The 25,908-nt window shown below is 49.1% G+C and overlaps 1 protein-coding gene across 5 annotated transcripts in view; it reads right to left on the minus strand.

The window, feature by feature from the left end:
- Window positions 1-25,908, minus strand: part of RBBP6 (RB binding protein 6, ubiquitin ligase) — a 418,994-nt gene that overhangs the window by 252,990 nt on the left and 140,096 nt on the right. For all 5 annotated transcript variants that reach the window (XM_078664816.1, XM_078664819.1, XM_078664818.1 and 2 more), the window contains exon 7: window positions 5,756-5,898. In XM_078664816.1, coding sequence (XP_078520942.1) covers window positions 5,756-5,898 — 143 coding nt within the window. The remainder of the gene's footprint in view (window positions 1-5,755; window positions 5,899-25,908) is intronic.

A 25,908-nucleotide genomic window follows, 5' to 3' on the forward strand; every position in this document is an offset into this window, starting at 1 on the left:
CCACGTAGCACTTCCGCATGCTAGGTCTTATTGCCTCTCGAAGTACCTTCCGGGTGCTCTCAGCTAATTTAAGTTGTATGAACTCTATGTCCTCAGGAGCCAGGCTGAGGCTTTCCGGCTCTGGATGCAACACCTCTCTGTTTTGCATGGAGAGTAGGTATTTCCTTCTCCCTAATCTGTGTGGTGCATTCGGTCTCATCTCCATGATCTGCGAGTACCAGGTCTGTCTGGCCCACTGTGCTGCCACCAGTATCAGGGTCATGTTGCTCATTCTGCACTTGCTGAGTACCTTGTGTATCAGGGGGATCGGCGGAAAAGCGTAAGCAAATGTCTTTGACCAGCTTATCCATAGGGCAGGGCTCGACAAATCCGAAAAATGGTACTAGTCCTGCAGGTCTAGTACCATGGAAAATCCCCTCGACCTGACTCCAACCCACTTGACCTCCGTCTCTGAAGACGGAGCAAAAGTGACAAGATAACAAGATTTAAAGGCATGTTTATTGCTCATTTCCTTTGTGAGCAATAAAAATGCCTTTAAATCGTGTTATCTTGTCACTTTTGCTCTGTTTTTAAAGACAGAAGACAAAAGTTAGTTTGATTTCCTACTCGCCAGAAAGGGCGAGTAGGACCTAAAAATAGCTCGTCCTCATCCATTCTCCCTCGCAAATGCGAGCGGGCGAGTGGATTTGTCGAGCCCTGTAGGGCATTCCCCAGTGACCCTTCCCCTGGTAGCCTGGATGCGAAGTGCTGGCATTTTGCATTCTGGTGTGTTGCAAACAGGTCTATCGATGGTGTTCCCCACCTGTCGAACAGTCTCTGTCTCTTGGGCATTGAGCTCCCATTCGTGTGAAGCTGATGTCTGTCTGCTGAGCCAGTCCGCTTCCACGTTTTCCTTCCCTGGCAGATGAATCGCCAGTTTTAGTGGGATGGCCCATTTCCATATTTCCTGCACTAGTTCTGACAGCGGGGCTGATTGTGTTCCTCCCTGCTTGTTTATGTAGAACATTGCTGTTGTGCTGTCTGTCTGTATCAACACTGTTTGGTTGTACAGCTTCGTCTGGAATGCCTTTAGTGCGAGGAAAATGGTCTTTAGTTCCAGGTAATTGATGTGTTTGACCGCATCCGCTGGTGTCCACAGACCCCTCCCTGAGTTTTTGAATGTGTGCTCCCCATCCCTTCTGGGATGCATCTGTGGTGATGGTCACAGTTGGTGTCAGAGGCTTCCCTTTTGTTATGTTTCCTTTGTTCCACCATGAGATCTCCTCGTGCAATGCGTGCGTTACAACCACTAGGTCTTCCCAACAACCTGTAGCTTGTGACCATTGGTCCTGTAGCCACTCCTGGAGTGGTCTCATGTGGAGTCGTACATTCGGCACTATGTGTATGCATGAGGCCATCATGCCCATCATCTTGCTCGCCGTCCTCACTGTCAGAGGACGCCCCCTCTGGTAGAGGCGCGCCTCCTTAAACAGTGCCAGCGTTCTCTTCTCGCTGGGGAACACCTTCTCCTGTACGGTGCCAGCGTTCTCTTCTCGCTGGGGAACACCTTCTCCTGTACGGTGCCAGCGTTCTCTTCTCGCTGGGGAACACCTTCTCCTGTACGGTGTTGATCTGCGTACCCAGGAAAATTTTTACTTGTTCTGGGTTCATTGAGGATTTTCCCCATTGGATGGAGAAACCCAGGGCCATCAGTGTATCTGTCACTCGCTGTGCGTGCCGTTTGCATGTCTTGTATAATCTTGCCTTTACTAGCCAGTCGTCCAGGTAAGGGTATATGTGGATCCCTTCCCTCCTTAAGGGTGCTGCGACTGCACTTTGTAAATACCCTTGGTGCTGATTTCTGTCCCAATGCCAGTGCCGTGAATTGATAGTGATCTGTGTTGATGAAAAATCTTAGCAGATGTTTGTGCCGACTGTTCATTGGGATGTGCAGGTAGGCATCTTTGAGGTCTATGGTGACCATGAAGTCCCCGCCTTGTATCTGTGGAAGGACCTCTTGCAGGGACGTCATTTTGAATTTTTGGGTTTTTATGTATTTGTTGAGGAACCTTAGGTCCAGGATGGGTTTCATTGTTTTGTCTACCTTTGGTACCAGGAAGTACGTGGAGTACACCTCTATGGGAGGTACAGGCTCGATAGCATCCTTCTGCAGGAGTTCTTGTGCTTCCCTTTGAAGTAGCTCTAGTTCCTTCTTTGCTAGTGCTCTTCTTTTCGGTTTACCTTTTGGTGGTGTTTTTCCAACTCTATGCAGTATCCGTACTGTATGGTGTTGAGAATCCATCTGTCTGTAGTTATTTTCTTCCACTCCTGGAAGAACAGGTTCAGTCTTCCTCCCACCGGTGTTACGTGCTCTTGCAGGTTTAGTCCGACCCACTCCTCTTTCTTGTATCTGTGCTCCACACGTGGAGTTTTTAAGGGTGTGCACTAGTAGTGTGGCAGAGTCACTTGGAGCTGGGTTGTTGTCCACCTCTTCTGTTGTTTCCCCGGCCAGTCCTATTCCCGCGAAAGGACTGGCTCCTCTGTTGGTATTGCCAGTGTTGTTTTTGCTGACCTTGTTGCGTCTGGGTGTCGCCCTGGTGTGACTGGTGGAAGGTCTGGTGAGACGTTCCCGGCTGGTTTCCCCCTCTCCCGTTTGGTCTCCCTGACGGGGTTCCTCTCTTTGTTCCTCTGAATTGCAAGGACCCCATGGATCTTGCGGTGTCGTTGCACTTTTTCAGCTGGGTGAGCTTTTTGTCCACTGGTGCTCCGAACAGTGTTTCGCCGTTGAACGGGGTGTTCAGGATGTTGTGTTGCACCTCCGGTTTAAAGCCTGATTATGAGCCAGGCTTGTCTCCTTTCTGTGATGCCCAGCATCATAAGTCTGCTGGATGTGTCTGCACCGTCTAGTGCTGTTTTTAGGCAAGAATTTGCCACATTCTTCCCCTCCTCGACCAGGTGCGTAGCTCTTTGCTGGTATTCTTGTGGGAGGGGTTTGACCAACTGTCCCAGGTCATCCAGGATCTGGTGTTGGTGTCTGTTCAGCAAAGCGTTAGAATTGGCCATGCGCCAGTGCGTTGCGGCATTCCTCTTGATCTTTCTCCCTGTCAGGTCCATCCTTCTGCTCTCCTTGTCTGGAGGTGGTCCTGACGTTGTTCGGACATTGGCCCTTTTCCTTGCTGTTGCTGCAATGATGGAGTCTGCAGTGACCGTTCCCTGGATGTAGGGTGGGTCCTTGGGGGAGTGCTTGTACTTCTTCTCCGTCCTGGGTGTGACAGGTTTACAAGTCGCAGGCTCTTTGAAGGCCTCTCTCGCTTGTCCTTTGATGCTTTCGAGCATTGGCAGGTACAGGCTCCTAGTTTGTATTGGGAGCAGTGTTTCCACGAGGAAATGCGCCTACGGCTGTTCCTCCTCGAGTTTTACTTTGAACCCTGCTGCTTTGTTCTTGACGACTTAATTGTAAAGTCCAATGTCGTTCTGGACTCTCGGCTTCGAGGTCCTGACACTCTAGGTCCTGTGTGTCCGAGTATGACGAGCCCTGAAAAGTCCTCTGGTCGTCATCTTCCTCCTCGTAATAGGAGGTCTCTTCTTCTCGATATTCCAGATCTTCCTGGCTTTCCGACGGTCCTTCGACCTCGAACTCCTCTTCTTCCTTGACGAACTCTACCACCGGTGGCTTTGGCTTCGACGGAATTGTATACGCTTTCATCCTTTTGTTGAAATCTTCGCTGCAGGATGTTCTCCATCTCTGCCTCGAGTCTTTTCTTTCTTTCCATCTCGGCAGCCTGTTCGGCGTCGATTGGTTGTGCCGGTGTCTTTGTTTGGCTTGATGGCGTCGAGACGGGTTTCGGCGTCGAGACTGGTCTTGTGTCCTTCGTCGACGTCGAAGAGGTCTTCGGCGTCGAGCGTTCCTTTTCGTGGACACTTTGACGACCTTGGTTGGTCGACGCCCTTCGGCGCCTGGGAGTCCTTCTGTGAGGATCCACTGGCCCTGGGTGTTGCTACGGACGCCGGAGCTTTCGGCGTCGGCGCTTTCCGGGTCTTGCCCTCGTTTTTTCGAGAGTCTTGGGCAGACTGTCTAGAGTCTTTCGGGCCTTTTTGGGACGTGGAGTCTCCTACCTTTTCTGGAGTCTTCGTATTATCGGTCTCTATGACCGTGTAGCCGTCGTCTTCTTCGGCGACGTAGTCCTCCTCGTCGGTCGAGAGTCCCAGGTCTTGAAGAGACAGTGGTTGGCCCTTGCCCTGCATGGCGAAGTTAGCTCTTCTTTGCCTCTCAATCGAAGGGTCTTTGGCGTAAAGGCGGAGCAGGCGTTGCAGTCCCTGCTTTCGTGGTCGACCGGCAGGCAGAGGTTGCAAACTGGGTGTTGGTCTTTCTGCGCGTACTTGTGGTGGCAGTTCCGGCAGAATTTGAATGGTGTTTTGTCCATCTCTTGCGTTCAGGGGGCCCCTGATTGTGCATTCTCTTCTGGACGCCGAAGTTCCTCGAAGATCCTCTTCCTTCGTCGTCCCCTTCGATGCTGTCGTCTCCCTTCGTCTTCCTAAGTCCTTTCTTCCCAAAAACTTGGTTCTTGGCTTCTCTTTTCTCCAAATCTCTGGAGCCCTCTCGGGAACGATCCAGACCCAACGGCAGAAAAAAGAATCTGAAGATGGCGCCCAAGGGTGGGAGCTTCCGCAGGAAGCATGCCGACGTCACAGGAAGGACACCAAAAGGTGGGACGTCGACGCCCACCTGGGCTACGAAAAAAAAACCAAAAGAAAAGACTACAATTGCGGACCCAACCACTAGACCGCGGAATAATGCACAGCATAGTGAATCCAGAAAGATTCACGCTGCAAAACCCAGCTTCCTACACACTTTTATTATTGCTTTCCTGCACCTTCTTTGTTGCTTCCATCCCAGCATCCCTTCTGTACCCTGCTTCCGCCTCCACCAACCTCAATTTTACTTCCCTGCCACCCGCTTTAAAGAAAATAAATGAAACAAGCAAAGCTTTTGTGCTACTTTGATTTTTATTTACTGATCCAACCCACATTGGTAAACAGGAAAAAAAGCGCTTGTTTTGTAGCCTTGAGCATGCGTGATGCACACGTCTACAAATTACAGCAGGCCAAGTCAGACCTTCTTCTTTCCTCTTTAGCCATGCTGCACATCGTTGGGGATGTTGTAAAGCATCACTATAAACCATTGCCAAAGCAAAGCAATGTGTGATTAGCATTTGAAATATGCGGTGGGTGGGCATCAAAGAGTTAAAATTGATCAGCCACCAGCAATATTTTGCTGTTAACCGTCTTTTCACACGCCTTAAGCAAAAGAGTGCACTGAACATGGCAGAGATTTACGATATGGTGCCTTGATGCCCTTGGGCTTAGTTCGCGCTCAAATAAATCTCATTTTCATTCATTCATTACATGGTGTTGTATTCCTTAAACGTGAATGTCATTGGATTTTATTTCTTTGATCTTGGAACTTATCTTTAACTGTTTTTATCCAGCGACTATACAGGATACACACACATTTTCATCACATCCACTCTTGGTCACAGAACCTATCCGGGCGGGTGCCCTCGTGTGTGTAGGCAGCAAGTCATGGAGCATGAATTTAACAGAAAGTACGAACAGACACTCCAGGAGTTCAATGAATGAATGGATAGACCGATATATATGAATTACACAACACTGAGAAATTCTATTGCTGTCACTATAGTTAGTTACATTTTTCATTTATTACTTTGAAAGTTAGTATAGAATTGCAAATTACATTGCAAAGCACCATACTTACGCATCAATAGTTGGGATTGCATATGTTCCAGTGTTTGTAAGCATGGCCCCCTTGATATTAGGATCTTCCACCTCTACCATAAAGCTTCGTGGAATCCCAGTGCTTTTTTTAATCTTGGGAACGGGCTCAAAGCCTTGAGACTGCTGAGGAAAGATTTAAAACACGTAGATTTCAAGTAAAATTTGAGCTCAAATCTTGTCACATGGTACGATGTGAAAAGCAGTTTAATAACTGAAAGAAAAAAGTTTCCAAAACACAATAACGAAATCACTTGATCTCATGTCTGAATGCAAATAGCTTAAGTAGATTACCACTGAATGCATTAAAACCTCTGTTTAGAAGCAATATTTTACTTCATTGTAGCTTTCAGATCTGCAGAACTAAATCAGTAAGGATAATGTTACTTACCCAGCAAATATCTGTTCTTGGCATGTATAGCTGTAGATTCACATGCTTTGCATACTCCTGCCATCTAGTGTTGGGTCTGGATGCTTACAAGTTGTTTTTCTTCGAAGAGGCCTTTCCAAGTCACAAGGTAAGGTGACTCCTCCTTTTGGTGATAGTGTGCATGGTCATCGACTCCATTGTTAGATTGTTTTCCCGCAAGAGTGAGAGAATGGAGCAAGTAAGTGTAGTATAGAGATGTCCATGCGTATGCATGTATAATGAAGAACTGCAACTACAGGTACCCGTGAGGTGGGTAGGCGCATGTGAATCTACAGCTCTACATGCCAAGAACAGATGCGTACTGGGTAACATTATCCGTTCGAGGTATGTGTGCTGTAGATACACATGTTTTGCATAGACTACAAAAGCAGTATACTCCCAAAGCTGTGGCTAACCTGTAGATGTTGCAGTTATTTGAAATAGTGTTTTAAGTACCGCTTGGCCTAAATTAGCTTGTTGTCGTGCCAACACATCTACACAATAGTGTTTGGTAAATGTGTGTGGTGTAGACCATGTAGCTGCCTTACAAATTTCAGCTAGAGGAATGTTGCAAAATAGGGGCTTCTGTAGCCTTTTTAGGTGAGTGGAATGCGCTCTAGGAGGTATTGACAAAGTTATTTTAGCTTTAGCGTAGCATTTTTTAATGCATTTAACAATCCATCTTGCAATACCAGATTAGGAGATGGGATTACCTTTGTGAGGTGGAGCAAATGCAACAGTTGTTTTGTTTTGCAAATGTCTTTTGTCCTAACTATGTAATACAATAAAGCTCTTTTTACGTCATGCATGTGAAGAGCAGGTTCTGCTACAGAATCAGGCTGAGGAAAGAACCCAGGTAACTCAACCGATTTGTTTACATGAAAAGCAGAAACAACTATGGGGAGGAATTTAGGGTTGGTACCGAGAACTACCCTGTCAGAGGTGGAGGAGGTCTTATGGGAGGAAAAGTCTGAAATAATCCTTTCGTGAACTGTTTGATAATTCTTTCAGACCACAGTGATGGACCCGAGGAAGTTCTTCTATATCGAGAAATCACAGCCAGATGCACTTTAATAGAATCATGGGCCAAATCCGATTTTGCTAACTTTAGAATATATGGAATAATATGATGTGCCGCTGAGTTTAGAAGATGAATATTATGTTCTTGGCACCACAAACCAAATATCTTCCATTTCATCCTATATGTCCTGTTTGTACTTTCCACTCTGGCATTTGCTAGTATATCTCTGCATTCTGCAGAAATATCTAGGTTGTGAAATTTGCAGCATTCAGGAGCCAGGCCGCTAAGCGCAGCGATTTCGGGTCTGGATGAAGTACTTATCCCCGGGACATTGTCAAGAGTGATGGTGTTGGTTGCAGGCGAATCGGATGATCCTCCGACAGTAGGAGCAACTCTGTGAACCCGTGTTGCCTGGGCCACCACGGAGCGATCAGTATTACTTTGCACGGTTCCTTCTTTATCTTTGTGAGAAAGCGTGGCAGGAGGGGAATCGTAGGAAAGGCGTAGGCAAAGACGCCTGACCATGCCATCAAAAGCACATTCCCCCAAGATCCCCGTTGGTGATGCCAACTTGCGAAGTACCAGCATTTTTTGTTCTGAGCTGTTGCAAACAGATCCACTGTCAGAACTCCTAATTTGAAGAAGATGCTTTGCTGCTGAGTGTCCACTTTGACATTCTGAGCTCTTGGAAGATGTTCCGCCTTTAGAGATACTCCGTTGAACAGCCCACTTCCATATTTTTTGTGCTTCCTGCGACAGGTAGAGTGATCTTGTACCTCCCTGCTTGTTGAGATAGTGCATTGCAGTTGTGTTGTCTGTTCTTACCAGAACAGATGTTCCCTGAATTCTTGGTATGAAAGCCAGCAATGCCAAGCCTACCGCTTTCAGCTCCAGCAAGTTTATGTGAAGCTGTTTCGGCAATTTCCACCGACCGCTGACCTGTATGTCCTGAAGGAATGCCCCCCCATCCTTCCAGAGATGAATCGGTGGTAATTACTAATGGGGCCGCTACGGTCAGGAAGGAAAGACCCACCAAAATGTTCCTTTTGTGGGTCCACCATGCTAATGCTTGTACCATAGCCGGCGTCGAAGGATCCCTCTGCCTGGTGCCATTACCGGTCCAGTTCTTCCTGTAATGGACGCATTTTTAGTCGGCATAAAGGAATGAGAGGTATGCAGGAGGACACTGTCCCTAGTGGCGACTTGTACCTGCATACTGAAAGACTTTTTTCTTGTGAAATTCTTGGCAAGAGACATGAGACCCAATTGCCTCTCTATGGTGGGAAATGCCTGGTTTACTGAGGTGTCCAGAATCGCTCCCAGGAACGTGATCTTCCTTGAAGGTTGAAGGGATGATTTCTCTATATTCAAAGTCAGTCCCAGTTCGGAAAACAATTGTATGCATGCCGTAGTTGACACCTGTGATGAGTTTCTGATGGTGCTTTTATCAACCAGTCGTCCAGGTATGGAAATACCTGGGGTCTATGCTTCCTGAGAAAAGCTGCCACTGGCGCCAGACACTTTGTAAAAATTCTCGAGGCTGATTTGAGGCCAAATGGTAGCATTTTGAACTGGTAATGGTCTCCGGCTACTGCATACCGAAGATACCGTATGTGGGAAGAATGAATGGGGATGTGAAAATCTGCAGCTTGTAAGTCTAGAGTGGTCATATGATCACCTGGGTTTAAGAGCAGCAGAATGTCTTGGAGGGTCACCATCCGGAAATACTGCTTCTTGAGATAAGTATTCAGAGATCAAAGATCTAGAATAGGACGCCGTTGGGGAGCATTCTTCCGGACTAGGAAGAAACGGGAACAAAACACCTTTCCTTTTTGGGAGATCGGCACGGGTTCTATTGCTCCTTTTCGGAGCACTGTCCGAATCTCCTGACACATCTGAGATAGATGTTTGATCTCTTGACCTGTCGGTGGAGTCCAAGGGGGATATTGAAGGAATTCTAGAGTATGTCTGAATTGTATTTTATTGAGGACCCATCTGTCCGTCGTTATTTTCTGCTAATGATGCAGATGGGAAGCAACTCTTCCACCCAGAACTTGTGGAGGGGAAGGAATACATGTAGCCGGATTCAGAAGGTTGTCATTGTCTTCTACCATTGCCCTTTCCTTGACAACCTCCTTGTCCTCTAGGAGCAGACTTTGCATAGCTCCCCGATTGTTTTTGACCATATTGTTGCCGGCATGGTTGTGATGAGGAGGAATAAGAGGGGTATCTTCCCTGTTGGAACCCCCTCTATAGGATGATTGGCCTCTACCTCGGGCACCACGAAAGGGCACTTTACTATTTGTAGTGTACCTAGGGCCTTTGCAGTATCTGTATCTTTCTTGATACCCTGAAGTGCCTCATCTACTTGTTTCCCAAATAAATCTTCTCTGTCGACAGGGAGATCTAGAATCTTATTTTGGACCTATGGTCTAAAGGCAGTCGCCCTTAACCATCCCTGACGTCGTAGCACCACCGCTCCTCCAAGCGACCAGAAGGCTGTGGTCGCAATATCCATCGCACAGTCAATGACTTCAGCCGAAGCCCTTTCTCACTCCTGAAGAATCTTTTTCGCCTCCTGTCTTCTGGGATGAGGTCCATGTATGGGTGCCATATCGCACCACATCTGCCGGTCGTATCTGCCCAGAATGGCGAGGGCATTTGCTGCTTTAACTAAGAGAGCAGACATGAATGAAACCTCTTTCCTGCATTGTCTAAGCGTATCCCCTTTCTGTCAGGAGGCGCCGATATAGGCGCAGAGGGATTCTTAGATTTCTGTTGCGCAGCTTGAGAAATCACGGAATCTGGCTTAGGATGGCAAGTAAACATGCTAGTGCGTCTAAAGGATTCTTCTCTAATCTAGCGAGCACAGGTGTAACGGTCGCCGGTGTCTTCATGACTTTTAAACCTTTTTCCCCACACATGGCTAACAATCGGGATAGCCCGAACTGACTTGTGGTATGGCTCCTTAAAATCATATAGGAAACACTCAGTTTGTGTTGTAGACATTGGAAGCTGGAACCTTTTTGCAGGTCTTTCCATTAAATTATGGAATCCGCCGATGTCCACTGGCGGAGAATAAACAGGTACTGGTGAGGCGGATGCCGGTGATGGAATCAGGTATTCATCCCATTCTTTGTTGGGATCTGTTATTTGTCCTGCTTCCTGGTCATCCTCAGTGGTGACAGGATCCTGGTGGTGTAATGTTTGAGGAGTTGTAGGTGTAACGTCTTCTAGTGACTCCCTGCTTCTAACTGGAGTAGTAGGGATGGAATGTGGATGCGAGACAGGGATTTCGTGAAGTGTCGGCAGAATCTCTTTTTATAGTCTGCCAGCATTAACTGCAGATCAATCATCATGGACGATGGCATGCCAACCATCTCTTCCTGGTACCTTGGCGATAGTGTTATTGTGGAGTATATTGATACTCCCCGTATCCCTTCTCATAGTCATCCTCTTGACATTTCACATGTAGCTGTGAAGGACTACTGGCGTATCCGAAAGATCCGTCGTCGTCCTCTTCCTCTGAATCCTGCTCCTCTAGTAGGTGTGATGGCATTACAGGAGTACTTTTGCTTGGGGAGGTGATCTCTGGTGTAATTCTCCCTGGGCTCCTGTCAATCAGGTACCCAAGGCCTGTGTTCCTTCCCTAAAACTGCATTGAAGCCTAAACCCAATTGGCATCTCTGGCCACGTCATTGCCTGGTAAATGGTACCCTAGGTATCCAGGGCACGGAGACCAGAGAAGGCCCTTAAGTGCTGCAGCACTTATTGTGCCACCCTTAGAGGCCCTGTGCCCTGACAAACACTGCCTTGGCAGGCTGCGTGTCTTGGTGCAGAACAAAACAGAACAGACATGGCACACATCCCTGCGTGCCAGGCCCACAAAATACTAACCTGACATACATCAGTCACCCCTCTAGCTGGGTGCCCTATGCCATTGGTAAGGGTACAGGTGCATGAACCCTGTATCCCTACAGTACCCAGGTCCATTCCTGGGCACTAAGTGCAGTGCTGCCATTAAGAGTACATGGTGCTGGGAGGTTGTCATTACGAACTTGACAGCACCATAATGGCTACACTGAACACTGAAGTTTGGTATCAAACTTCTCAGCACATTAAATGTAAAATGCACGACAGAGGACATTTTAGAGATGCCCCCTGAAACTCGACCATCTCCCAGTGACCTGACTGAGTGGCTGCCGAGGGTGCCACTCCAGACATGTTTCTTGACCCCTGGGTCGAAAGCTTGCTGCTCGCGGGGACCTGAAACATTGCACATCCTGGGACGAGGTGCCAAGCCTCCTCCCCCAGGATGGGCAGGGTTCACGAAGGAGAAGCTTCAAAGGCAAGTTTGCGTACTACTAGTGGCATGAGTGGTAGAGGCGGAAAAGCGTACGCAAATTTGCCTGATCAGTTCATCCATATCGCATTGCCTTTGGACAGTGGGTGTGGATATCTGGCGGCGAAGCTTGGGCATTTGGCGTTTTCGTGGGTGGCAAAGAGGTCTATCTGAGGTTGTCCCCACATCTGAAAGAATGGTTGAAGAACTTGCGGATGAAGCTCCCACTCGTGGAACTGTTGTGTTTGACGACTCAGATATGCTATGCTATTTTGTACTCCTGGACATGCTGGGCTAAGAGGAATATGTTTTGAGGTATAGCCCACCGCCATATGTTCTGTACTAGCTGAGAGAGTTGCAGGGAGTGTGTTCCGCCCCGTTTCTGTATGTAATACATAGCTGTCATGTTGTCCGTGCGGACTAACACAGCTTTGTTTCATACTTGCTTTTGAAAAGCTTTCAATGCTAGGAATATGGCTAGTAACTCCAGATGGTTGATATGTAGTAACTTTTGTTGTGGTGTCCACCTGCCTTGCATGGTGTGTTGCAGTAGGTGGGCTCCCCAGCCGGAGAGCAATGCGTCCGCTGTCAAGACTATCTGAGCAACTGGCTCTAGGCACGGTCGCCCTAAAGGTTTTTGGTGTTCCACCACTGCAGAGAGCGATGAGTCCGACCGTCCACCAACACTAGATCTGTTAATTGACCGTGAGCCTGGTTCCATTGGCGTGCTAAGCACTCTTGGAGAGGACGCATTTGAAGTCTTGCATGGGGCACTATGAAAATCCAAGAGGCCATCATTCCAATGAGCTGCATGAACACTCGTGCTGGAAGGGAGTGTTGTGGCTGAAACTTTGTGAGAAGAGCTTGCATGCTGGCTATCCTTACCGGAGTGGGATAAGCTAGCGCTGCTGAGGTGTTTATTGTGGCACCGAGGTATGTTTTTTTTTTTACTTTAAAAAAAATTAAAAAATTATTAAATCTTTTTATTGATACCAAACAGCGGTCTGCTTAGTTGCATATAAGGGTTACAAACACTCACAGAAGATCATACAGGGTGTATATCCTACAGCAATGTCATGGCAAAAAAGCAATATGATAAATCACTTATACCTCTACCTCAAGTACCGATTGTCGAGGCTGAGGGGGTTCGCATGTTTCCTCTATAGTCATTCCATTTGTCCCAAAACCCCCCCCATTTTTGTGGGCACCCCCGAGCTGCGTACGCGGTTTTTAGGTCTCTCTGCAAAAAGCACGCGAAAGCGCACTCTCGCTGAGAGCCTATAGCTGTCAGTTCAGCCGACTTCAGCCGACAAGGACTGGAGACAGGAGGTGGCCACGCGCACATTGAGACGCATGGCAGAGTCGGATTCCGACGCGCGGCTTGGGATTGGGTCGCGCGCATCGGAATCACTCTGCCATGCGCCTTGGGATTGGGTCACGCGCATGAGTTTCTACCGAGACAGCTCACGTCACGCGGCTCGTAGGTTTCGTTTTACTCGTGCGTGTGGCCGGCTGGCATTCCCGAGCCGTAGAATGGAAGGCGAGGCTTACAAACGCGCTGTCTGCACTTAGAAGCAGTGCGCTTCACCTCGCCCTGAGTCCCAGGGCTTGTTTAAAATCCTGCCTGTTTTCCAACTTTGGGGTTCCTTAGGTTGTCAGGCGCCTCCTGCCTTCCGTCTCTCTCTGACCTACAATCGGTGAACACCATCCTTGTCGTCTCTCCCATTGAAGTGCAGGGGTCATGAAGTAGCCTTTCGTAATCTCTGTCCTAATCACCCCCTCCCCTCCTAAAACCTGGAAACTCCATGGGACGGGCACAGGTCGTGACGTCACTTCAGATGTATCTTCGCCTCTGTGCCAATCCCCAGGGTGGGTCTGGTAAGACAGGCTCTGGGCCGGTACCGGAGGTGCAGCTGTGGGACTTTTTTTTTTTTGGCCAGCGCAGTGGCTTTCTTGTGCTGTCCAGATGTCGCCAGCGGCCCAATGGGGGCCCGAGCGGCCTTTTCGAGGCAGACGGGACTCTATTTACTACCCTTTTATCAAGGGGGCGAATGTGCCACTTCCGGCCTCTGGCTGGTCCACCCATTAATGTATGCAGGTTTAGCGGGGGGGTAGCAGAAGTGACCTCACTTATACTCCGGTGTGGTTCACAACTCCTCCGTGGACAAAGAGTCCTAGAAATATTTGCTTTTTTATTTTTAATCTCAGCAAAGTTAAAAAATCATGCTTCTTTTAGAAAACTAATACTTAAAACACTGAAGCAGTGTTTCGAAAAAAAGCACAATCCGCACATTTGCCACATTTATTAGGTGCCCGGTCCTATTTTTTTACCCCAATCACCCCCTCCGCCCTCATGTTCTGTTTCAGGATCGCTGCCAGTGTCTAGCCGGCCTGCTCCCCTCCCCCTGCCCTCCTAAAACTTGGAAACTCCAGGGACGGTCACTGGATCGTGACGTCACTTCAGCCACAGCCTGGCTCATATGCTCTGAGCCAAATCGCCCCCTCTGCCCGCAGGGGTTCATGTCTCAGGGGTGCTGCCCTGCTCGGGGTATTGATTCCAAGGTCCAGGAGACCTGCCCCCCTCCCCACACCTTAAAGTTGGAAACTCCGGGGTGATGGGACACGGGGTGTGGTCTCTCGACTGAGGGATACAAGTTGGCTTGTGCACCGCCTCCCCACGCACAGCACAGCCACCGCCATCCTTAGCGCCCTGACGCTCTCCTCTAGGCACTGCCCTAAGCTCAGCTGTCTTCGTAGCGTCGTCACCAGGCCGTGGGGAGGACCGCGACACAAGAGGGACCCCGAGACCGTGGATAAGAGTGTTTGAGGGACCCGTAGACAGGTGTGTGTGCAGGACCGTGTGAAGAGGAGTGCTTCGGGGCCCCACGGAGCTGGAGCGGGGTGTGAGGTCCTCCCAGGCGTTGGAGCGCCCCAGAGCTGTGTGGAGTTCGTGGGCTGTGAGCCCCCCCCCCGAGCAGGTGAGTGCACGCCCCTTCACTGCCCACCCCGTGTGGCAAGAACATTCCTAAGGGTACCACACACTGACCGGGCTCTCGCATGGAGTATTAGCTCAGTGTGGTACTCTTTTCACCCACCGCAGACCCCACTCTCAGACCTATCAGCTGTTATGAAGAAACCCAGGGCACTGCCATTCCCAACTCACAGTAATTTAGATGCAAGTCGGCCAATGTGGCCCTGGTTGTGAAAGAACACGTCTTACGGAAACTGTTCAATAAAATTCATGAGTATGATATACTTTCACTGTAATGTAGAACGTGACACCCCCACAAAGTGTGTTTAGTTTTATCTCTAAAATTTACCACACAAATTTAATAATAATTTTGGACAACATTATACCATATAAAACAAGCATTTGCAATGCAATAGGTCTAGCATTTACCCGAGTTTAAGCTATTGCCTTTGTAAATGACAATGTGTTTTATTTAGGTTTTAAAAACCAAAATAAAAGGCATAGCCATTTACAATGCCAATAGCTCAAACTCGCGTAACTGCGAGACCTATTGCATTTGCAGATGCTGGTTTCTTGGAGCATGCACCAATCCATGTCTCGCTTCCATTCGGTAAGTCGCGGAGGCGAGACTGCCCCCCAATGTCGTGCAATATTACGCTTAGCCACCACCTGACCGAGCGTTACCCAGACCCTCACCCTGGCTGACAGGTCCGTTGGCTCCCAGATGTTCAGAATGCAGCGTTTCGCCTCGGGCGTACCTCTACCTCCCAAACCTCCTGCATACATCGTACTACCTTTTTCCAGTAGCTCTGCAGTATCGGACACTCCCATATCATGTGAAAGAAGGAACCAACCATCCCGCACCCCCTCCTACAGCAGTCATCCTCACTACTACCCATTCTTTTCAGGCTTGATCAGGACATGTACACTCTGTGTAAGATTTTCAGTTGGATGAGTCGCAATCTGGATGAGATAGCGACTTCTTTAGGGGAGGCCAGCGCACACTTCCATTCTTCCTCATCTATTACCAAACCGTCCACCTCCCACCTCCCTTTAAGGGCCAGGAGTAGGTCAGGGAGGTTATTGATCAGTTTTTTGTAGGTGAGTGAGATAACGTGCTCCTGTATGTGACCGTCTAGCAGCCTATCCTCCAGGGGGGAGGCCCGAGGAGGCATCATGCCCTGTGCAATGTTCTTCTGAAGGGAGTGTCTGACTTGCAAGAACCTGAAATACTCCGTGTCTGCGAGGTCGAAGGTGTTTTGTAGGGATGTGAAGGATTTAACCCCGCCTGATTCCCAGAGATCTTTAACCTGGGAGATACCAATAAGGTCCCAGTTCGGGAACCCCCTGGTGCGACCCAAGAGGCCCAGCTGTTTTGAGGCCCAGAGCGGGGTGGCCATACTGAGTATTGAGCCAACCCATCTTACGTTGAACAATGTGCCACAGTTGCACTGAGTGATGAGTCTGCCCTGTAAGTTCGTATCTGGTGGGCCTTGAGTAAAGTGCTGCCTCAAAGTTCCCCCCAGGGAGAAGCCACCTATCCATTCCGTATCCCGTATCGTTCCCGCAGTTGCGGGGGAGTATCGGAGGGCCATCGTGTATGACGTAGAGGAGTGATTTACTCCAATTGATGCTGTACCCGGAATTCCTCCCAAAGTTCGTAAATATGTCCAGCGCTACAATCCGGGGTCGTGAGAGGTAGAGGAGGAGAACATCGGCGTACAACGAGATCCTGTCCTCCCAGCAGTCCGCCCACCGAAGCCCCCGTAGGGTAACATCCTGTCTAATCCAGGTGGCTAATGGTTCAAGGGAGAGGGTAAACAAGAGGGGCGAGGGCGGACACCCCTGACGTGTCCCCCTGTCGAGGGTAAAGACCTCAGAGACTTTGTTGTTTTCAACCACCTGGGCGAGGGGCTCCGAATAGAAGAGTCTCACCCACGAGATGAAGCTTTGGCCAAAACCCATTTTGCTCAGGACCGCCATCATATATGGCCATTCAAGGGTATCGAAAGCCATTGTGGCATCGAGTGATACCACCACCGCCTCTTCGCGTAACGTATGGCTTCTCCACATCACTCCATTGAGGCGACGGAGATCGAGTGCCGTGTTCCGGTGTGGCATAAATCCAGATTGGTCCGGGTGGACCAGAGTGGTGAGGACCGGCTGAAGTCTGTTGGCCAAAACCTTTGCTAGTATCTTGGGTTCCGCATTCAGCAGGGAGATAGGCCTATATGAGGCACAAAACTCCCTGGGTTTCCCTTCTTTAGGAATCGCCACGATCGTGGCTAGGCGTTGATCACGAGGCAGTATCCCCTTGGACTTGCTTTCGTCGAACATTTGTTTCAGATAAGGGCGGATGCCATCAAGTTTGAGCTTGTAGAGCTCAATCGGAAGGCCGTTGGGCCCGAGCGCCTTACCGGGGCGGAGGTCTCTGATAGCTCGTTCCACTTCTGCCGTGGTGAGCGGCGCCTCGAGGAGGTCGCGTTCTACATCGGAGAGGGCCGGCATACGGAGAATCGCTAGTAATAACCGGTGAGTGGTCAGAAATACCCCTTGCAAGATGTGTGACGGTGCGTACCTCAGTGTCACGGAGTAGGGGGGTAAGAATATAATCAAGTCGGGAGAAAGAGTGATGTGGCCCCGAAAAGAAAGTATACTATGTGTCCGTCGGGTGTGCCAGACACCAGACATCTGTGAGGCCAAATGTCTCTAGGAAGTCCCCCAGCCATCTCTGCCCCCGAGGTATTTCCCTGGGTGAGTGCCTGTCCAATGTGCCAGAAACTACTGCGTTGAAGTCACCCCCCACGAGTAGCTGCCCGTCTGGGAGGGAAAGGAGGAGCTTACCCAGGTCAGTGTATGCCTGTGTCTGGAGGCCCGTGGGATATAAGTGGAGACCAGAGTCAACCTGCGTCCCTCCCATTTTCCCGAGACTGCTGCAAAGCGACCCTGCGGATCTGTGTCAGTGTGATCTGAAAGGAAGGGGAAAGTACGTCGGAGAAGGATACCCACACCCCGGGACCCCGAAGTGAAGCCTGAGTGTACTGTCAAAGAGTAACCACACCTATTCAGGGTGTGGCAGGTGTTTCCTAGTAATTGTGTCTCCTGTAGCAATACAGGCATGTGGCGCTTTATGAATTGTAATGCCATAGTTCGTTTGAGCTTATCTCCCAGCCCACTTACATTCCAGCTCAGTATCTTGAGGCTCTTGTCCCATTTCTTAGCCATACCCACGTTTCACTGCTGACTTTGTCCCTTGATCTCCTGCGCGCCACACGACCCTCTTCAAACCATGCAATGCGACCAGAAAAACAGTTCCCCTCCTTCCCGAACTCCCCCCCACCCTTTTCTCTCCCCAAACATGACCTGCTTATAAACAATCAAACAATGTAGGTGCATCTGGTCAAGTCTCCCCCCCCCCCAACCCCTGCTCGCCACCCGTCCCCCCCCTTCTTTAATGCAAACGAACTCACCCACCTCCCCCCAACAGTCCCCTCCACCCTGCTCCGTAGGTTTCGAACTACCCACAAACCCAATTAGAGCGCCTTTCGCCCTGTCCCAAACCGGGAGTGAGGAAAACCCCCCCCCCAGAAAAACTCTGTTAGGGGAAACGTGTGCCGGCCCTAACTCCAGCCGCCGCATCAGCACCGCCCCTTCTCCAGTAGGGTACCCTCATTCGTCGAGCACCCAAAGCATAGCAACAGAGTTATGTAGTCACTGGGCAGATGGTTGAGCCCCCCCAAGCAGGGTCAATGTTTACAATCGGAACCAGCACATTATACATTACAGTTCAGCAAGGCCTGGTCCCATAGCTTCGTCTTCAGCGGGCAGCCGTGTCACGGAGAGTGTCCCATCTCGACTGGCGGATCTGGAACGCCACGAGCGCTGGCTTTGTACGTCTACTTCCGATTTTTCCGCCATGGACCCAGGGGATGTGGCCCGATGATCCCTCCACGAGTCCTGATCTTGACGTGCTTGATCGGCTGGAGCTGCTGTGTCCAGCCAGGTCTGGACTTCCGCCGGCGTGGTGAAGAACAGGGACTTACCCCCCCGAGATGACCTTTAGCTTGGTCGGAAAGAACATCATATACTTTATTCCTTTTTCTCGGAGCGCCGCTTTTACCCCCAGGAAGGATCTCCGTTCCTGCTGGACCTGCAATGTGAAGTCAGGAAAAAAGCGTATTGTGGCTCCTTCGTATTGCAGGTCTCCTTTTTTGCCTTGCCGCCTGTAGGATGGCATCACGGGCACCGAGGTATTGTTGTACTTTGGATGGTTGCAGATGGGACTTGGTGTGTTTTTTTTTGTGAACCCCAAGGTGTGAAGCAGTTGGATAGTGGCTTGAGTGTGTTTTACACGCTGGTTGTAGGAGCTGGCTTTTACGAGCCAGTCGTCCAGGTATGGGAAGACGTGGATGTGCTTTCTTCGTAAACTTGCTGCCACTACTGCTAGGCACTTGGTGAATACTCTTGGTGCTGTTGTGACTCCAAATTGGAGTACTTTGAATTGATAGTGCTGCCAGTGTATTACAAATCTGAGATACTTCCTGTGAGCTTTGTGAAGGTGGAAGTAGTCGTCCTTGAGATCTAGAGTAGCAAGGAAGTAGTTTTGTAACAGAAGAGGAGGACTTGTTGGAGTGTGACCATGTGAAAATGGTCTGATTGTATGTATATGTTCAGAGGCCTGTTTGGGGGGAGGGAGGGGTAGATGTCAGTTCTAGACCGTAACCTGATTGAATAATTTGTTGCACCCACCTGATGTTGGTCCAGGCAGGAAGGAATTTTTGTAGTCTTCCCCCCCCACTGGAGTGGTATGGGGGGGGGGGGGGTAAAGTGGAGGAAAGTCATTGGGTAGGGGTGGAGGCAGAGTGGGAGTTGTTGGTTTTGGCTCTGCCTTTATTGTTGTTACCCCTGTAACTCCCTCTTTGGTAGCCCTTAGTGAATGTGGATTGGCTAGGGGTCTTATAGGAAGTGGAGGGGCTATCAGAGGATTAGCCTCTTGTGTTGCCTCTATATGATGAGCGACGAAAGACGGTTGGGAGCTTGCAATTTCAAAGCTCTCATAGATTTAGCTGTGTCGGTGTCTTTTTTCATTTTCTCTAAAGATACATCGACATTAGGGTCAAATAGGTGTTTCTCATCAAATGGCTGATTGAGGATGGTATTTTGTACTTCAGGTTTGAAACCTGAAATACGTAGCCAGGCATGCCTAAACAAAAGGACACTGGTGTTAACTGCCCTTGAGGCAGTATCTGAGGTATCTAGGGCACAACGAATGGAAGTATTGGTGATATTTTTACCTTCCTGTATGAGAGATTTGGCCCTATTTTTATATATATCTGGTAGATGTTGCATTATGGATTCCAGTTCATCATAATGTGCCCTGTCATATCTTGCCAATAGCGCTTGAGTATTGGCAATGCGCCATATGTTAGCTGCCTGTGACACTGTTCGTTTGCTGGAGGCGTCAAGGAGTTTAGATTCCTTATCTGGTGGTGAGGCTTCACCTGATGTTTGTGAATTGGCATGTTTACGTGCTTTAGAAACTACCAAGGAATCTAGCGGTGCTGGGCCTCTAATGTAAACTGGATCTGTAGGGGCAGCTTTGTATTGCTTTTCAATGCGGGGGTTGAGGACTCAAGCCCTGACAGGATCTTTGAATACCTCTGTTGCATGGTTAATGACCCCCTTAAGCATTGGCAAAATGGAAGTGGACCTTTGTGTGGTGTCAAAGGTGTCCAATAAGAAATCTTCCTCCACAGTGTCTGTGTGCAAGTCAACTCCATGGTATTGGGCAGCCCTATGGACTAATAGGTTAAAAGGATTAGTTACTTACCTGTAATCCTAGTTCTCTTCCAGGGGTATCCTCATCAAAGTCCTAAGCATTAGAATATTCCGCCCATGCGCGGGACCCCGGAAACACTATATTATATGTGCCCCACATATATATAACCATATATATATATATATATATATATACATACATATATATATAAAAATAAGCAATTGCAGCCTAATAAACACTAGAGCTGAATCATGCTGTAAAGAATTTCCACCATACATGAATAACATGCATTAGAAACATGAGAAACAACAATAAAGTTTGTTTTGGAACTGTTTTAATGCTCAGAAAAAAAGTAGAAATTCTTATAAAACACTGAAAGTATAGAAAGCTCCCAGGCTGCATTGCAAACACAGTCTAAAAAGACTGAAAAGCTAACCTGTAGCTGCATGCAATAAACTGACACCGTGCCTTTAAGGCACTCCTGACCCCCAGCTTCCCATCATGCCTCAGGGGTGACAGTTAGGTCAGTTCTTTGCGGAGACTGAAAAACCATGAAAACTAAGAGGTTAACAATATCTCCAACTTAAAATAGTCCTTTGCCTGGGGAGGCGGGAGGGTTGCTTATGACTTTGATGAGGATACCCCTGGAAGAGAACTAGGATTACAGGTAAGTAACTAATCCTTCTCTTCCAGGGGATCCTCCATCAATAGTCATAAGCATTAGAATAGAATAGCGAGCCTCACCTCATCTCCCTGCGGGCAAAGGAAAACACAGTAAATATAATCAGTAAGCTTAGTTAAAAACACCAAGCCAGGATAGAGTAAAAAACCACTATCCGAACAGATTCCTCAAAGAGGCCTGGCCTACTTGAGCATCAGCCCTGGAATCAGACTAGGCAGTAGTGCCTCGTAAAAGTATGAACTGATTTCCAGGTTGCGGCCTTGCAAATTTCTGACATAGGGACTTCATGCAAGAATGCAACCGTGGCCGCTTTCCCCCTGGTGGAATGAGCCTTGGGAGGTAAAGGTAAGGGCCTTTTCGCCAGCTGATAAGCTAAGGTAATGCATGAAACAATCCATCTTGAAATGGATCTTACATTTGGGAAGCCAGTTCTCATGGCGCCATAATTAACAAACAATTGGTCTGTCTTCCTTATCTCTTTTGTACTTTGTAAGTAGAACTTAAGTACTCTTAAGATCTAAGGAATGAAGCGACCGCTCAGCTGGGGTCGCCGGATCAGGGAAGAAAGATGGCAGGGAAATGGACTGATTGATGTGAAAATCAGACACCACCTTAGGGAGAAAAGAAGGATGTGCCCTCAAGACTACTCTGTTATGGTGGAAAACAGTGTAAGGCTCATTGGTACATAACGCTTGTATCTCGCTTACTCTGCGCGCTGATGTAATCGCTACTAGAAAAGCGGCCTTCCAAGATAAGTGCTGCAAGGAAGCTCTGTGGATGGGCTCAAAAGGAGGGCCCATCAACTTAGACAACACCAGGTTCAACTCCCACGGAGAAGGGTTTCTAACAGGGGAATACACTTTCTTTAACCCCTGTAGGAAGTCCTTGACCACCTGCATTTGGAAAAAGGAGGGCTGACTAGGTGACTTCCTATAAGCTGTAATGGCAGATAAAACCACTCTGATCGAAGCATATTTAAGACCAGATCTTGCTAGGTACAGAAGGTAATGGGGAGTAACATCCTCCTGTCTCTACGTGGGATCAAAGTGATGCTCTCTACACCAAAGAAAAAACCTCTTCCATTTAAACGCATATGACGTTCTCGTGGATGGTCTTTTCGCTTCCTTTAAAATATGCATACAATCAGGAGGCAGATTTAAATGTCCGTATTGTAGGACTTCAGGAGCCATGCTGTCAAGTTCAGTGAGGGAAGGTTGGGATGAAGAATCCTCCCTCCCATCTTGGACAGCAGGTCCGGCCTGCAAGTTAGTCTCCTGTGTGGAAGCACCGACAGATGTAGACGGTCTGGGTACCACCACTGCAGTGGCCAGTCTGGAGCTATCAGAATCATGGTCCTGTTGGATCGGAGTAGCTTGGACACCACCTTCGGGATCAGGGGCAGAGGAGGAAAGGATAGGGAAATGTCCCTGACCAGTCCATCAAAAGAGCATTCCCTCTTGGCCCTGGAACCTAGACGCGAAGGCGTGGCATTTTGTGTTTTCGTCGTCCGCGAACAGATCTATTGCCGGACGACCCCAACGATGGAAAAGGTCTGCCACCACCTCGTCGTGCAGCACCCAGTCTGGCTGATCTTCGAAGTGCCTGCTGAGGGCGTCTGCCTTGACGTTTAGCTCTCCAGGAAGATGCACTGACACCACCGAGAGGTTCCGAGCGAGCAGCCAGTGCCAGATGGCCTGAGACTCCAGGGAGAGCGGACGTGACCGAGTTCCACCTTGCTTGTTCAGGTAGAACATGGTCGTCGTGTTGTCTGTCTGGACCAGGACTGAATCGGACTCTATTGCAGGCAGGAAAGCTTTCAGAGCTAGATGGACTGCCCGAAGTTCCAGCATGTTGATGTGGTAGGTCTGTTCTTTTTCCGACCACCGCCCTTGAAGCACAAGTTACTACTTGTGTAACAATATATCTGTAAGAGACATTAGTTAGTATTAGATTCCTTACCTTAGAATATCCCCAGGCGTCAGACTGGATCCGGAAACTTTTGCGTAGCAGTACCCTTGCGCATCGGTAGGCGTAGTCTGCGGCTCCGCGTCCGTCGTCGTGGGTGCCGTGATAACGTCGTCGGAGTACTTAGACGCCGCCTCCGCGTGCTGACGTCAGTTATTCTTTTTTCCGCGCCAGCAAGCGCAGATCTGGAAAAAGCAGTAACCCATAGTCAATTTTTGGATAACTTTTTGGATCATTTTTGATCATTTCTCGAAGTCTTACGACTCCGATCGTTGCCGTAGGGATGCCTGGCTTTAAGCACTGCGAGTCTGACGCCAGGGGATATTCTAAGGTAAGGAATCTAATACTAACGTGTCTCTTTCAGATTCTGAAGGCATCCCATGAGCGCGCCCCAGCCTTGCAGAGATGCATCTGTCACCACCGATTGCACTGGTAGTGGTTGGTGAAAAGGCACTCCCACCATCAGATTCCGCTGCTGGGTCCACCATGAGAGGGAGGATCTGGCCACCTGAGAGAGAGATCTGATCCTCCCAGCGACCTGACTCCCACCATCAGATTCCGCTGCTGGGTCCACCATGAGAGGGAGGATCTGGCCGCCTGAGAGAGAGAGATCTGATCCTCCCAGCGACCTGTCGACTGATCCCACTGGTCCTCCACAGTCTGTTGCAGAGGACGCATCCTCAGCCTGGCGTTGGGAATTAGGAAGATGCAGGACGCCATGGATCCTAGAAGGGATGCGACCTGCCTGACTGTCGGATTCTGTGCCTGGAGCAGAAGCCTGCATCTGTGCTTCATGGAAGACAGTCACTCCTCCGAAGGATACGCTCTTCCCACGCTTGTGTCCAGAACGGAGCCAAGATAGTGGATGGTCTGGGTGGGCTGCTACACCAACTTGCCCACGTTGACATGCAGTCCAAGGTCGTGCAACTGCAGCAGGCAGAACTGGAAGTTGTGACTCACTTACAGTGGGGACGGACCTTTTAGCAGCCAGTCCAAGTATGGATAGACAAAAAGTCCTTTTCTGTGAAGAAAAGCTGCCACCACTGCCATGCATTTGGTGAAGACTCGCGGAGCCGACTTCAGTCCAAAGGGCAGAACCTTGTATTGATAATGTTTGTGACCGACCACAAACCGGAGGTACTTTCGATGTCGTTTTGTGATGGAGATGTGGAAGTACGCCTCTTGGAGGTCCACCGAACACATCCAATCCCCTACGTGCAGATGTGGACATATTTGGTGAAGGGCCAACATGCAAAACTTTTCCTTCACTATGACTTCGTTCAGTAGTCGAAGGTCCAGAATCGGTCGAAACTTGCCCTCCTGATCTTTTTTGGGGACAAGAAAGTATCTGGAGTAAACTCCTTTTCCGCTTTGAGAGGGTAGAACCTCCTCTATCGCCTTCTTTTGGAGAAGAGTTCTCACCTCTTTTCGAAGCAGCTGTAACTGATGGGGACGAGACTTTTTTGGTGGAATGTCCTTTGTAAGCGCTCGGAAACGTAGCGCATATCCATTGCTCAGTATATTCAGCACCCAGCGATCTTTTGTGATGCTGGCCCACTCTGCTAGATGTTGAGAAGCACTTCCTCCCACTGGAGGGGGCAACGGAGGCGGAGGAAGCCACTGCTCAGGACTTCCCTCCTCTCATCGTGGTAGGGGACTGCTGTTGGTGACCACCTCTACCTCTGTTGGACTTTCCTCCTCGAAACTGGGTCTTCCCCTGGTTCTTATTTTGGGACCACTGAGGGGTTTGAACCCTCTGTTGAGGCCCTTTGCCACGGTTGGATTTGTAGCGGCGCTTAAATTATTTTTTTTTCTCCAGCCCAACTGCCTTGACCGTGTCCAACTCTGTTTTCATCCTAGTCATCTCCTTGTCACGTGGGAGCCGAAGAGAGAAGAGCCGGAGAACGGGAGGTTCATGATCCTTTGTTGAGCGTCTGGCTTAAGTCCTGTTAACCGTAACCAGGACGATCTTCTGGCGCATATTCCATGCGCGTAAGAGTGAGCTGATAACACCGCGCCATCTGCCGCTGTGCTTATTGCTTGGTTAGCCACCAGAGATCCCTCTGTGACTATCTCTGCGAAATCTTTCTGGTCTTCCTTTGGGAGCTTGGCTTGGAAACGCTCCAAAGAGTCCCAGAGAGCCCTGTCATACCTACCAAGCAACGCAGCCGCGCTTGAGACCTTAAGAGAAGCAGCAGCAGAAGTGCAGACCTTGCGACCCCACGAGTCCTGGGACCTGCTGTCCTTGTCTGGTGGAACAGGAGAAGTGGCCGAAACAGCATGTGTCTTTTTCACTGCTGCAACAATGACAGTCTGCAAGAGGGTCTGTCTTGACGAAGATTGGATCTGAGGTAGCCGGCTTGTACTTTTTCCAGAGACGAGCCGGAACGAATAGTTTCTTACCCGTCGGTGTAGTTTTGCAGCTTGAAGATCTTTCTGGATTCACTATGCTGTGCATATTCTGCAATCTGGTGGTTGGGTCCGGAATCGTAGTCTTTTTTCTCTTTTTTTTGTAGCCCAGGTGGGCGTCGACGTCCCACCATTTGGTGTACCTTCGGTGACGTCGGCATGCTTCCTGCGGAAGCTCCCACCCTTGGTCGCCATCTTCGGATTCTTTTTTCTCTTTTTTTGTGTCCTTGTAGTGAACCCATGACTATGTATGTTAATCCCTTTATCAAGGCAATTATTTCCACGTATCTTGTGAGCTTCAACTCTATCATATTCCATGTGTTTTCACCCTTTTCTCCAGCCTCATCTTTCTGGCGGAGGTGGGTGGGTTCGCTAGTGAATCCAGAAAGATCTTCAAGCTGCAAAACTACACGACAGGTAAGAAATGAATATGCTACTTACCAGTATGCATCTGTTCTTGGCATGTAGGGCTGCTGACATTCATATCTATAGCATAGATCGCCGCCTAGTGTTGGGTCCGGATGATTGCACATTGTTGTCCTGGAAGAGTCTTCGAAG

The sequence above is a fragment of the Lissotriton helveticus genome, chromosome 10 (assembly GCF_964261635.1).
Source record: "Lissotriton helveticus chromosome 10, aLisHel1.1, whole genome shotgun sequence".
Taxonomy (NCBI): Eukaryota; Metazoa; Chordata; class Amphibia; order Caudata; family Salamandridae; genus Lissotriton; species Lissotriton helveticus.